At 40.3% G+C, this 15,358-nt stretch overlaps 1 protein-coding gene across 3 annotated transcripts in view; it reads left to right on the top strand.

The window, feature by feature from the left end:
- Positions 1-15,358, top strand: part of MACC1 (MET transcriptional regulator MACC1) — a 73,979-nt gene that overhangs the window by 41,870 nt on the left and 16,751 nt on the right. Inside the window, exons 1-2 of one of the 3 annotated variants that reach the window (XM_040352821.1) lie at positions 3,149-3,496; positions 11,831-11,943. In XM_040352821.1, the coding sequence (XP_040208755.1) occupies positions 11,838-11,943 (106 nt within the window). In that variant the 5' untranslated portion in view covers positions 3,149-3,496; positions 11,831-11,837. Of the gene's footprint in view, positions 1-3,148; positions 3,497-11,830; positions 11,944-15,358 lie in introns of those variants that run through there. The other 2 variants (XM_040352819.1, XM_040352820.1) reach the window with 2 other exon arrangements.

Raw genomic sequence — 15,358 nt, forward strand, 5'->3', positions numbered from 1 at the left:
CGAATATTCGGCAAATGCGGAAGGAGCACTCTGATTGGCTCAGAATATTCTTGATATTTTACAATACAAAATAATTGCGAATATTCGGCAAATGTGGAAGGAGCACTCTGATTGGCTCAGAATATTCTTGATATTTTACAATACAAAATAATTGCGAATATTCGGCAAATGCGGAAGGAGCACTCTGATTGGCTCAGAATATTCTTGATATTTTACAATACAAAATAATTGCGAATATTCGGCAAATGCAGAAGGAGCACTCTGATTGGCTCAGAATATTCTTGATATTTTACAAAATAAAAAGTGTTTTGCATTGGTGGTGTTTCTTTACTCTATCCATCTGTCACAGCCGTTTGTCAATCAAACACCTTGAAGATTGAACACGTTCATGCTGTATGCTTTGGACTTTTTTTCACTTCACATATCAAAGACATTTTTATGAAAGATTATTTTTCTATTATTGGGACTATATTTCTTTATATATTTGTTTCACTGTGTATTTCACAAGTTATTTGCGCTTGCTTATTTTATAATTTGCCCACATGTCTTGTCACTAGACATATTTTTTATTCTTGTAGAGCGACTCCATTTTCTGTCTTGTATTAAATTATGTTGTATAACATTTTTGAGTTGCTGCTGTATTCTCCCCTTTTTTTAAGGTATGCGCAATTTTTTCCTTCTTACAAAAAAAAATAATATCAAACATACAAATATTCATAACAGAAACATACACAAAGCCCCCCCCTTTTTGCATCAGAGACAATCAGAGTTCTCCTACCACAGTTATCGAAAATTCGCAATCATTTTCGCATTCGCAATAGCGAAAAATCGCAATTTTTTTTTTTTCAATTTTGGCAACATAAAAGGATCGCCTCAGCTTAGCTACTCGGCCCAGGGTCTCTAATCATACCAGCAATGCTTTTAGACGTCGATAGGATGTGATCTGTTTTAAAAATCAAATTGAAAAAATGCGAATATTCGGAATTGCGAATATTCACCGCGAAATTCGAAATATATCGCGAATACTCGAATATGCCATATTCGAGCCGAATATTCGCAATACGAATATTCGTGAGCAACACTAGTCATGACTAAAATATATTGGACAATTTTTTAACACTAATCAGTCTGATTTGTGGATAGCCATTATCTGTGGCTATTGGTCAATCTCCCTATCCCAGATATGTGTTTATTTTAAACAATTGTTTAGTTGGCTATGAAGAAATGTAAATGAGAATCACTATTGGGCTGGCAGATCTTGGCACTAAATTTTGTGATATGCCTAAAGAGTGTATTAACACTGCTACATGCATGTTATGTTGTACACTGGTACTGCTTATTATGCATGCATTTTGAGGTTAATTCATACACTTTAACTTGGCCACTTCATGACCCTTCATGGCAGTGCTATGCATAAGCATGCACTGCATTGGAATAAACTGTCAAGTATGTTGTTGGGTTCATTGACATCAATGTGCCAAAAATGTTTCAAGTGAGATCAAATGCACACACAGCAGTGTGTTACATTTTTTAAACTTTGTTTTTAAATAACCCCTTAGCAGCTTTAAAAATAAGGAATCAGTTGGAGGAAATATTTACCTTCTCTCAAACGCAGTCCCCCATGTTCCCCATAGACTCACATCTCTGTGATACAGAACTGGCGCTCTTCTATTCTGCATCATTCAGTCCACTTCTAAGGCCACGTACACACGATTGGTTAAACCGATGAGAACGGTCTGATGGACTGTTTTCATCGGTCCAAACCGATCGTGTGTGGGCGCCATCGGTTATTTACCATCGGTTAAAAAAAAGCCAACTTGTTTTAAATTTAACCGATGGATTCCTAACCGATAGTAAAAAAACGATCATTAATAGGCACAACCATCGGTTAAAAATCCCCACATGCTCAGAATCACGTCGACGCATGCTTGGAAGCATTGAGCTTCGTTATTTTCAGCACGTCGTTGTGTTTTACATCACCGCGTTCTGACACGATCGTTTTTTTAACCGATGGTGTGTAGGCACGACTGACCATCAGTCAGCTTCATCGGTTAACCGATGAAAACGGTCCATCAGTCCGTTCTCATCGGATGGACCGATCGTGTGTACAGGGCTTTAAGAGTTCAGGGTGTCATGAACTTATGTCATCATTTTTTTTTCTTTCTTTTTTTTTTTTAAAGTGTATTTTGTGCGGGTACTCGAGAGAGGAGCCGGACTGCAGGAGTTGGGAGTAGGCAGGCCTCCCCCAGAGGCAATCTGCCACCTTTCTCCATGCCCCGGGTGGCAATGGCAGGTGTGTGAGGGGGTCCTCCAACACAGCCCGCCCTACTTGCTCCGCTTTGAAGCCCAACGGGGCAGAGGGACTCCCTATAAGGGAGTGAGAGGATCTAGCCCGCTCAACCAGCCCCGTTAGTCCTTTGCCTCTCTTTTTAGGGACCGCGTGGTCAAAGTGCGTGCCTCTTAACCCAATTTCGAGTGCGTGTAAGTGTGGTGGTTTTTGTGGGAGGGGGGTGGGCGTACTAAGTGCAGGCTTACCTCGCATAGCACACCCACCGGGGGCCGGGCTGAGACCACCAAACTCAATTCACTTGCAGCCAAGACCGGGATCAGAACCCCTAGCTGCAGAGGTGAATGGCTTGTAAGCACAGTGCCAATCGCGTTGAGCCACCGCAGCTCCAACTTATGTCATCATGGCAAACTGCATTCTAATACAATGTTACAGAGAATTTCACTGATGTCATCATAGTTCTCTGCATCATTGAAAGCCACCCAGCTCCAGAGAAGAGGCGAAGAGAAAGGGAACCTTCCAACATTCCCTGACGAACATGGAGACATCTAAAAAAGGTAAGTATGAAGAAGAAAAATGCAAGGGTGGGGGACACCAGAGGGTTAGGAGGTAGGAAGGTAGAGATGGACTTTATTAGACCCTCAAAGCTTTCTAATTTATATTTATACTGGCTGTAGCTTCATTCTAATGCATGGTTATTAATGGTAGTCCTGTCAGTATTTTAGTGGCCATTGAAAGCACTGCAATCAATATATCTGTGATCAAACAGTATTAGTGTTCAGCCCCCTAAAACACAAAACAAAAAGTACATTAAAGCCGTAAATATTTTGTGCAATAAACGTTTACCTTCAGACTTACAAGCCTTTGGTAACTGATGTTATTTTTTCATTATATAATTCTGCTCTAATAGCTGCCTTTACATCAGTCTGAATAATGTTTTCTCTAGCTTCCATTTATTATGATCCACCATATGATCATTTTTCTCAAGTACCTAAAATAGTGACTAATACATCCTTTACAGCAAAGACTCTCATTTAAATTTCACAGTGTTGGCATGTATTAGGATTTGATGGATCATCCCAACTGCATGTTAATAATTGTGCTACTTAAAACTCATAAACAGTATGAATAACTGTTTACCTCAGAGTTACAAGGGATTCTGTAACCATTTCTGTGCACTGGAAGAATATTGTGATGCAAAGCACAAAGGTAAGCTTTGAAAACACAGAATTTAAGCTGTTCGAAACAAAGTATTTGATGCTGAAAGCCATTGAAACTACAGCCAATCACATAGCATTGATTGTTTATAGATGCTGTAGAGCTGACTTCTGGGAAATCTGATATTTATTTATAATGAACCTTTACTGTATACTGACAAGCTTGTAATCATGGATCTCTGAATTATTTAGAGCTAGATAAAACAAACTATTTGAATGTACAAAAAAAGAGATAGGATCATTTTATGTGAGTATGGTATTGCTTCTGTGTAAGGCCATATATATAGCTTATGGGATCCAGTTTTGGGCATCACATTTGTAAAAAGGACACTTCAATACCGCGGAGCAACTGGACAATTAAATTAATTAAAGAGATGGAACAACAGATTACAAAAAAATGTATCCTTAATTTGAAAAATAAATCTTATTCATTTTGAAATGTTGCCGCCTGCTGTGTTAGAGCCTGAAGTCCTGTGTACTTGGCTGTACTCGGCTCCTCACGCAGTACTGCCCCTTAGCCCGGCTCCTATGATGGACATAACATGGATCCAATAGTGGGACTGGGCGTGACTGCGAGCGGAGCCGAGCCTAGCCGAGTATACAGTACACTCGGCTTGGGCTATTTCGATGGCGCTCGATCTCCTCACAGACAGCAGGTATCGGCATATAACATGCACCAATGATTTTCCCCTGATTTTAAGGGGAAAAAAGTGCATGTTATACGCGGTTAAATACGGTATATCTTTTGTGGCCCCGGCGCTGTGAGATCGTCGGGGGCCACAAAAGATATATATGTTTAGATAACCAGCGGGCTTCTCAAAACTCGCGATTGGCTCACGGGCTAGACTTTTGACATGCCTGGAGTACAGTGACCTCATTGTCATGTTCAAGAAACCAGCTTGAGATGAACTTTGTGACATGGTGCATTATCCTGCTGGAAGGATCCATCAGAAGATGGGTACACTGTAGTCATAAAGGAGTGGACATGGTCAGCAACAATACTCAGGAAGACTGTGGCGGCTGGACCGCCCCCTGTATACACGTCATTACTTTGGGGTAGCTGCCATAACCCCAGTGTTTTTTTTAAACAGTGGGTGATCCTCTTTCACAAAAAAGTGGTCCGCTGCCGATTCCTGGTCATTTCCCTCGCTTACCAGAGCGGTTGAAACGATCTGATCTTGTGGATTGATGGGCAGGAAGTGAGGGCAAGATGGCCCCCACTTGACTCTATGCCCTTGGAGGACAGGAGCGATGTCTAACGTCACTTCTGCCTAACGGCCTTAAAGAGAAAAGTTTTTTTTATTAGTAAACGCAAATTTTATTTTTTTTGCCCCCAGATCTCGCAATAAAGAGGGCCTGCCAAGCTTATTTCTATTACAAGGGATGTTTTTTGTAATAGGAATAAAAATTATCAATTTTTTTTATGGCACGGTGTAAAAATAAGAAATAAAAAGTAAGATAAATAAAGAAGAAAAAGGAAAAAAAATATAAGGCCTCGTACACACGATAGGTTAAACAGAGGACAACAGTCTGATGGACCGTTTTCATCGGTCAAAACCGATCGTGTGTGGGTCCCATAGGTTATTTAACCATCGGCTAAAAAAAAGCCAACTTGCTTTAAATTTAACCGATGGATTCCTAACCGATAGGTCAAAACCGATTGTTAGTAGGCACGACCATCGGTTAAAAATCCATGCATGCTCAGAATCAAGTCGACGCATGCTTGGTAGCATTGAACTTCATTTTTTTCAGCACGTCGTTGTGTTTTACGTCACCGCGTTCTGACACGATCGTTTTTTTAACCGATGGTGTGTGGGCGCGACGGACCATCAGTCAGCTTCATCGGTTAACCGATGACAACGGTCCTTCAGACCGTTCTCATCGGATGGACTGATCGTGTGTACGAGGCTTTAAGCGTCCCGTCCCTCCGAGCTCACGCTCAGAAGCAAACGCATATGTAAGTCGCATCCACATATGTAAACGGTGTTCAAACCACACGTGTAAGGTATTTACCGTGATCGTTAGACCAAGAGCAATAATTATAGTACAAGGCCTCCTCTGCAACTCTAAACAGGTAACCTGTAAAAAAAATTAAAATGTCGCCTATGGAGATTTTTAACAACCGTAGTTTGTCGCCATTTCACGAGCATGCACAATTCAAAGCATGACATGTTAGGTATCTATTTACTTGGTGTAACATCATCTTTCACATTATAGAAAATTTTGCTGACTTTACTATTTATTTTTTTAATTCATGAAAGTGTATTTTCCCCCCCAAAAATTGCATTTGAAACATTGCTGCGCTAATACAGTGTGACATAAAATATTGCAATGGCTGCCATTTTATTCTCTAGGCTATATATATATATATATATATATATATATATATATATATATATATATACAGGTCATTCTCAAAAAATTTGCATATTGTGATAAAGTTCATTATTTTCTGTAATGTACTGATAAACATTAGACTTTCATATATTTTAGATTCATTACACACAACTGAAGTAGTTCAAGCCTTTTATTGTTTTAATATTGATGATTTTGGCATACAGCTCATGAAAACCCAAAATTCCTATCTCAAAAAATTAGCATATTTCATCCGACCAATAAAAGAAAAGTGTTTTTAATAAAAAAAAAGTCAACCTTCAAATAATTATGTTCAGTTATGCACTCAATACTTGGTCGGGAATCCTTTTGCAGAAATGACTGCTTCAATGCGGCGTGGCATGGAGGCAATCAGCCCGTGGCACTGCTGAGGTGTTATGGAGGCCCAGGATGCTTCGGTAGCGGCCTTAAGCTCATCCAGAGTGTTGGGTCTTGCGTCTCTCAACTTTCTCTTCCCAATATCCCACAGATTCTCTATGGGGTTCAGGTCAGGAGAGTTAGCAGGCCAATTGAGCACAGTAATACCATTTACCAGTGGTTTTGGCACTGTGAGCAGGTGCCAGGTCGTGCTGAAAAATGAAATCTTCATCTCCATAAAGCTTTTCAGCAGATGGAAGCATGAAGTGCTCCAAAATCTCCTGATAGCTAGCTGCATTCACCCTGCCCTTGATAAAACACAGTGGACCAACACCAGCAGCTGACATGGCACCCCAGACCATCACTGACTATGGGTACTTGACACTGGACTTCAGGCATTTTGGCATTTCCCTCTCCCCAGTCTTCCTCCAGACTCTGACACCTTGATTACCGAATGACATGCAAAATTAGCTTTCAGCTAACAGTCCAGTGTTGCTTCTCTGTAGCCCAGGTCAGGCGCTTCTGCTGCTGTTTCTGGTTCAAAAGTGGCTTGACCTGGGGAATGCGGCACCTGTAGCCCATTTCCTGCACACGCCTGTACACGGTGGCTCTGGATGTTTCTACTCCAGACTCAGTCCGCTGCTTCCGCAGGTCCCCCAAGGTCTGGAATCGGTCCTTCTCTACAATCTTCCTCAGGGTCCGGTCACCTCTTCTCATTGTGCAGCGTTTTCTGCCACACTTTTTCCTTCCTACAGACTTCCCACTGAGGTGCCTTGATACAGCACTCTGGGAACAGCCTATTCGTTCAGAAATTTCTTTCTGTGTCTTACCCTCTTGCTTGAGGGTGTCAATGATGGCCTTCTGGACAGCAGTCAGGTCGGCAGTCTTACCCATGATTGCGGTTTGGAGTAATGAACCAGGCTGGGAGTTTTTAAAAGCCTCAGGAATCTTTTGTAGGTGTTTAGAGTTAATTAGTTGATTCAATATATGAAAGTCTAATGTTTATCAGTACATTACAGAAAATAATGAACTTTATCACAATATGCTAATTTTTTGAGAATGACCTGTATATATATATATATATATATATATATATATATATATATATATATATATATATATAAACAATCTTTGGGGGTTCTAAGTAGTTTTCTAGCAAAAAATACAAATTTAATGTAAACAACAAATGTCAGAAAAAGGCCTGATCCTTAACTGGTAAACGATGCTCAGTTGGTACCAAGGGGCCCAAAGTGTGGGAAGAAAATATCCCCCACACCATTACACCAGCACCAGCCTGAACCATTGATTCAAGGCAAGATGGATCCATGCTTTCATGTTGTTTATGCCAAATTCTTACCCTACCATCTGAATGTCACAGCTGAAATCGAGACTCATCAGACCAGGCAATGTTTTTCCAATCTTCCTTTGTCCACCCTTTTTATTTGCTGACAGGAACGGCACCGGGTGTGGTATTTTGCTGCTGTAGCCCATCTGCTGCAAGGTTCAATTTGTTTTGTGTTCAGAGATGGTATTCTGCATAACTTAGTTGAGTTACTGTTGCCTTTCAATTATTTTGAGCCAGTCTGCCCATTCTCCTCTGATCTCTGACATCAACAAGGCATTTTTATCCACACAACTTCTGCTCACTGATTTTTTTTTTATTTTTCTGATCATTCTGTAAACACAAGAGATGGTTGTGAGTAAAAAAACAAGTAGATTTGCAGTTTTTGAAATACCCAGACCAGTCCGCCTGGCACCTAGTCATTCAAAGTCACTTAAATCCCCTTTCTTTCCCATTCTGATGCTCGGTTTGAACTTCAAACTTCACCATGTCTAGATGCCTAATTGCATTTCTGCCATGTGATTGGCTTATTAGAAGTTTGTGTTACCAAACAATTGGTGAGTGTATGTTACAGTCACTGTTCAATTTTTAAAAATTTGTAGCAAGAAAGCAAATGCCAAGTCTTTTCTACCAAAAACACTACCTGCTATCAATTTGTTTAAAAATTTGGTTCCACTTTAAGCAGCAAAATGTTTTGCTGTTTAAGTTACTACTAGAAAAAACAATAAAGGAATTTAATAAAAGGACTGAGTTTTTGTTTTACATCTAATGCCGCGTACACACCATCACTTTATGATGAAAAAAACGTAATTTTTAAAAACGTCACTTTAAATGACAGTGTGTGGGGGAAAACGTAGTTTTATGTCTTGTGAAAAACGACAAAAAAATATTGAAGCATGCTTCAATTTTTTGTGTCGTTTTTGTTTCACAAAAATTGACCATGTGTAGCAAAAAACGACGTTTAAAACAACGTTTTTAAACCCGCGCATGCCCAGAAGCTAGTTATGAAGCGAGCTTCAATGGAAAAAAGTGGTGAACGTAACCTCGCTTTGCTAGAGCATTGTGAAAAAACGATGGTGTGTAGGCAACGTCGTTTTTGAAAATTGAAGTTTCAAAAACGTTGTTTTTTACTTTACAGAAAATGTCGTTTTTTTCCATCACATAAAGTGATGGTGTGTACGCGGCATCAGAGAGAAAAATTGTGATTCATTAAATTGATTGAATTGATTTGAACCGGGGTCAGAAATAATTTTTTTGCCAAATTGGAAACAGCTACACAGCTTTTTTCCCTCTCGACCAAAGCTTCAGAAGTTATGAGGAGTGGAATTTGATGAACTTTATGAACTTCGATCTTTCTTTTCTTGTACTACAGGATATTAACTATGTAACTATGTAGATAATAAAGTCTTTGTGTGAATTCTGGAAACATTCTGAGAAAGAAAGAGGAAGCTAAATAGTAGAAACAAGCTAAATAAGTAACCCATTTATACTGATTGTAAAAAATAAATAATGTTTTTAAACAATAAGGTTATTTTTTAGATTTATGCATCTAAAATATTTTCTAACTAAGTAAAAAAAAATGTATTAATTAATACTGCATATGCAAATATGCAGGAGACTTCATGTGAAAAATGAAAGCTGACTTTTTAAAGCGGGACTTCACCCAAATTTTTTTTTTTTTAATATTAGATTGATGCTCATTTTGTCAAGGGTAATCGGGTGTTTTTTTTTAAATCGAAGCAGTACTTACCGTTTTAGAGAGCGATCTTCTCCGCCGCTTCCGGGTATGGTCTTCGGGACTGGGCGTTCCTATTTGATTGACAGTCTTCCGACAGGCTTCCGACGGTCGCATCCATCGCGTCACGAGAAGCCGAAAGAAGCTGAATGTCGGTGCGGCTCTATACGGCGCCTGCGCATTGACGTTCGGCTACTTTTGGAAAATTGTGACGCGATGTATGCGACCATCGGAAGCCTCTCGGAAGCCTGTCAATCAAATAGGAATGCCCAGTCCCGCAGCCCATACCCGGAAGCGGCGGAGAAGATCGCTCTCTAAAATGGGAAGTACTGCTTCGATTTAAAAAAAAACACCCGATTCCCCTAGACAAAATGAGCATCAATCTAATGTTAAAAATTAACTTTTTGGGTGAACCTCCAATTTAAGTACTTACCATAGAAAAACAATAACTAAAATGTATATGATTTATTCAGTGTTTACAAGATAAAAACAGAACCATTATAAAATTACAGCAGCATAAACGGTTCACTATAGGCAAACCCACTATCCATATAACCCCATACACTTCCAAATAATTAATTACAATGTTAAAAACGTATTGGATGAAAAATACATGCATATAATATCATCATATACAGTATCTCACATTTTTGTAAATATGTTATTATATCTTTTCATGTGAAAACACTGAAGAAATTACACTTTGCTACAATGTAAAGTAGTGGGTGCACAGTTTGTATAACAGTGTAAATTTGCTGTCCCCTCAAAATAACTCAAAACACAGCCATTAATGTCTAAACCGCTGGCAACAAAAGTGAGTACACCCCTAAGTGAAAATGTCCAAATTGAGCCCATAGTGTCAATATTTTGTGTGGCCACCATTATTTTCCAGCACTGCCTTAACCCTCTTGGGCATGGAGTTCACCAGAGCTTCACACTGGAATTCTCTTCCACGCCTCCATGACAACATCATGGAGCTGGTGGATGTTAGAGACCTTGCGCTCCTCCACCTGCCCCACAGATGCGCAATAGGGTTTAGGTCTGGAGACATGCTTGGCCAGTCCATCACCTTTACCCTCAGCTTCTTTAGCAAGGCAGTGGTCATCTTGAATGTGTGTTTGGGGTTGTTATGTTGGAATACTGCCCTGTGGCTCAGTCTCTGAAGGGAGGGGATCATGCTCTGCTTCAGTATGTCACAGTACATGTTGGGATTCATGGTTCCCTCAATGAACTGTAGCTCCCCAGTATCGGCAGCACTCATGCAGCCCCACACCATGACACTCCCACCACCATGCTTGACTGTAGGCAAGACACACTTGTCTTTGTACTCCTCACCTGGTTGCCACCACACACGCTTGACACCATCTGAACCAAATATGTTTATCTTGGTCTCAGACCACAGCACATGGTTCCTGTAATCCATGTCATTAGTCTGCTTGTCTTTAGCAAACTGTTTGTGGGCTTTATTGTGCATCATCTTTAGAAGAGGCTTCCTTCTGGGATGACAGTCATGAAGACCAATTTGATGCATTGTGCAGCGTATGGTCTGAGCACTGACAGGCTAACCCCCCCCCCCCCCTTTAACCTCTGCAGCAATTCTGGCAGCACTCATACGTCTATTTGCCAAAGACAACCTCTGGATATGACGCTGTGCATGTGCACTTAACTTCTTTGGTCAATCATGGTGAGGCCTGTTCTGAGTGGAACCTGTCCTGTTAAACCGCTGTATCTTGACCACTGTGCTGCAGCTCAGTTTCAGGGTCTTGGCAATCTTCTCGCCCCGAACATTGCTTGTTTGCCCGTTTCGGCAAACACCCGCATTCCTGGGGCGCTATGCGGGATGTTCGCCCACTGAGCACCCCCACAATGCACTGGGTGCCTCCCAGTGCATTCAAAGCCTTGATTGGGCAAAGCTTTGCCCAAAAAGGAACAGCGAAGTCTACAGTTAAAAAACAAAATCATCATAATATTACAGCAGCATAAACAGTTATTAATAGGGTTCAGAGTTTGAGTCTGACCTTTTGCGATATTCGAGAGTTCTGACGCTATTTAATTTTTAAAATATCAAAATAATCTGTAGGTGGTAGACGGAGTTATATGGATGGGGCTTTGAGTATAAAGACATAAACAGTTTATGCTGCTGTAATATTATGATGATTTTGTTTTTTAACTGTAGACTTTGAAAAAAATAATGATATTAATTATTGTTATTTTATGGTTGGTACCTCAAAAGACTGTTTGTTTTTTTACATGAAGTAGACTATCTAAAATAATTATCTAAAGTAATGTCCCTGGTTGTAAAGTGAATTTATTTTGCACATTTCAAAGGTAAAAGTTGGGACAATTGTCAGCACTGTTCCAATTTGCCCAAAGCCCACTTAAATCGAAAGAGTCACACTCTAATTATAATAAGCCTTGCTCCTTTGAGGTGACAATCTTACCAAAACTAATATATGAGAATATCTGTGGCTTTTCTACTAACTGTTGTTATATTTTAGCAGGACGATGTCAAGACGGCTCCATTCTTTCCGTTCTGGGGGTATTTCAAGGAGTAAATCAGAGGGAACATTAATTGATTTTGATGTACAGAATGTGTCAACAAGCAAACCAGGTAAAATCTCTTTTATATGGTCTTTTCCAAATACACATTCGCTTTGATATATGAGTGCTTTGGAATACAAGCATATTTCTGGAACAAATTATGCTCGCAATCCAAAGTATCGCTGTAATGTTTATTGTCAGAAGATTTATGCTAGTTTCAGTATCAGAAGTTAGGCTGACTTGGAATGCACCAGTGTCACAAAACGTTGAATGTTAAAAAGCCTTTTTAAAACAAGTTTCATGTTTAACCACTTCAGTGGCAGAAGTTTTACCCCTTAATGGCCAGGCCATTTTTTGCGATACGGCACTGCGTTACTTTAACTGACAATTGCGCGATCGCACAACGTTGTACCGAAACAAAATTGACGTCCTTTTTTTCCCACAAATGGAGATTTCTTTTGGTGGTATTTGATCACCTGTGCGGTTTTTATTTTTTGTGCTAAAAACAAAAAAAGACAATCAATTTGGAAAAAAATATATATGGAGGGCTGGATTCAGATACATTGGCGTATCTGTCCGCCCTGCGTAACGTATCTGAGATACGTTACGCTGCTCTAACTTTGGGCGCGAGATCTTTATTCAGAAAGAACTTGCGCCCTTAGTTACTGCGGCGTAACGTATGTGTTGCGGCGTAAGGCCGCGTAATTCAAATGGGGATGTAGGGGGCCTGTTTTATTCAAATGTGTGTTGACCCCGCGTTTTTGACGTATTATTTGAACGGCGCATGCGCCGTCCGTAAAATATCCCGGTGTGCATTGCTCTAAATGACGTCGCAAGGACGTCATTGCTTTCGACGTGAACGTAAATTACGCCCAGCCGTATTCGCGAACGACTTACGCAAACGACATAAAATTTCAAAACTCGGCGCGGGAACGACGGCCATACTTAACATTAGCTACCCCTCATATAGCAGGGGTAACTATACGCGAAAAAAGCCGAACGCAAACCATGTAAAAAAAAAGCGCCGGGCGGTCGTTCGTTTCTGAATCGGCGTAAATCCTCATTTGCATATTCCTCGCGTAAAAATACGGAAGCTCCACCTAGCTGTCAGCCTGGAATTGCAGCCCAAGATCCGACGGTGTAAAACACTTACACCTGGCGGATCCTAGGGATATCTATGCGTAACTGATTCTCTGAATCAGTCGCATAGATACGCCCGTCGGAACTCAGAGATACGACGGTGTATCAGGAGATACGCCGTCGTATCTCTTTCTGAATCCGGCCCATTGTTTACTTTCTGCTTTAAAACATATCCAATAAAAAAATAAAAAAAATAGAATTTCTTCATCAATTTGGACCAATATGTACTCTGCTACATATTTTTGCTAACAAAAATCCCAATAAGTGTATATTGATTGGTTTACACAACAGTTATGGCATCTATAAACTAGGGGATAGATTTATGGCATTTTTTTTTCAAGTAATGGTGGCGATTTTCAGCGCATGCCCCCAGAGGATATAGCACAAAATGGCATACAGGTACGTAGTTTCACGGAATAGACCCAACCTCCCGCAGTATATGTACTGCAGCTGGTTGGCAAGTGGTTAATATCAGCACTTGGACAAAGACTGAAATAAAGATTTGTCCACACCTGCTGCTTTTCTAATTCTTTACTTGAGCCATAACAAGATGTTCCACCCCACAACACTTTGGCCAACGTCTCAATTTTCAAGATCCCCGAAGCTTCACACAGTCTTTCATAAATACTATATTTCTTCATCTTTGATCCTGTCCTTAGGTCCCTTCTTACAAGATTGTTCCCATATCTGCCCCTGAGTGGCCTCTCCTTAATTTTCCTTCACCCTACAGTACATGGTCACCGACTGAGACCAACTCTTCCCATACATTTTACTATCTCCCCAAAGAACAATATATGGACTACAGGGAGACTCTTCCCCATGACACACCTCTAGGCGGTACTAAACTATACAGAGGCTTAAGCCCTGCCTACAAGCGTGTTGATTTAATCAATTATTTTTTCCATAACGGTTGGTGTTGCTGAGGTCTAGGTAGGAGTGTGTCTTTTCCCTACATTCTTTCTTAGCCTAGAACATTGGGAGATATATTTATGGTCTCTTGAATGATCTGTTATGCTTTTGAGATATGCCATTTGGCTTTCTTTAGGCTTAAAAATACGATTTTTTTTTTTTTTATAAATGTTATTATTAATCATCAATATGGAGTGTGGCCTTGTATTTTTATCTTATTTAAATCACACATGTTGATTTATTATTTTAAGGAGGTGCAATTTTGAGCTTTAACATGAAACTGTTGTCAGGCTATGGACATTCAATCGTTAATGTAAACACAGGTTAGAAACTCTGGCAGTGGGAGGCAAGAGCAAATGAGCCACTGAAAAGACTTAATTTACTTCCGTGCCCCTATTATAAACTCTGAGAAATACTTGCTCCTCAGTACCTGCACTTGTCCATAGCCTGACCACATGTTCACTTTAAATGTACAAATATGTCTAAGTACAGCCTTCCTTTCATAAACATTTCCCACTGTGTTTTAATTATTAACTTATTTTAGTAAATATATTTAAATACGATCATATTTTTGTAAGTGGACTTCAAACCTCTTTTTGGAACGTTCTTATTAACAAATGATTAACTTTAAAAAGGTTGGAATGAATCTACACTGCAGTATGACAACATTCCAGCCCTAATGATTTATTTAGTGCAGAGAACTTTTTGTCAGCTCTTTTCTTGCCAGCATCCATAATACCACAATCTAATATTTAATATGGATTGGATACAGTTAGTGAAAATGTGACATAGAAAACGACTTGCATTAATGCCACTCTATATTAGTTGCCTGTATATTGGCTCTGTCTGTTCTCAGCTGTAAAATATACCATAATGTAGGAAATGCTTCAATTACAATTATACCAACTGGCAGGTTTGTAAAAATAGAGTGCTGGTAATATTATAAAACTGATTTGCTCCTTTTGAAAGAAACACATCTTTCTATTAGATAATGTGTTAAAGCGGGGGTTCACCCTATCGACGGGAAAAAAAATAATTTTTTTTCTTTTACCTTTAAATCAGGCATTGTAGCGCGAGCTACAGTATGCCTGTCCCGAATTTTTTCCCCCCATACTCACCTTGTAGTCGTCCATCGAAGATACCGGGGAATGGGCGTGCCTCTGGAGACGGAGGATGATTGACGGCCGGCTCTGGCGCGTCACGCTTCTCCGGAAATAGCCGAAATAGGCTTGGTCTTCACGACGCGTGCGCATAGCCTGTGCGCACGCGCCGTGAAGAGCCGAGACCTACTCCGGCTGTCTTCGGGGAGAGTGACGTGCCAGGGCCGGCCGTCAATCATCCTCCCTCTCCATAGGCACGCCCATTCCCCGCGGGAGCCGAAATCTACGATGGACGACTACGAGGTGAGTACGGGGTTAAAAAAATCGGGACAGGCA

This window comes from Rana temporaria, chromosome 5, assembly GCF_905171775.1.
Source record: "Rana temporaria chromosome 5, aRanTem1.1, whole genome shotgun sequence".
NCBI classification, from domain to species: domain Eukaryota; kingdom Metazoa; phylum Chordata; class Amphibia; order Anura; family Ranidae; genus Rana; species Rana temporaria.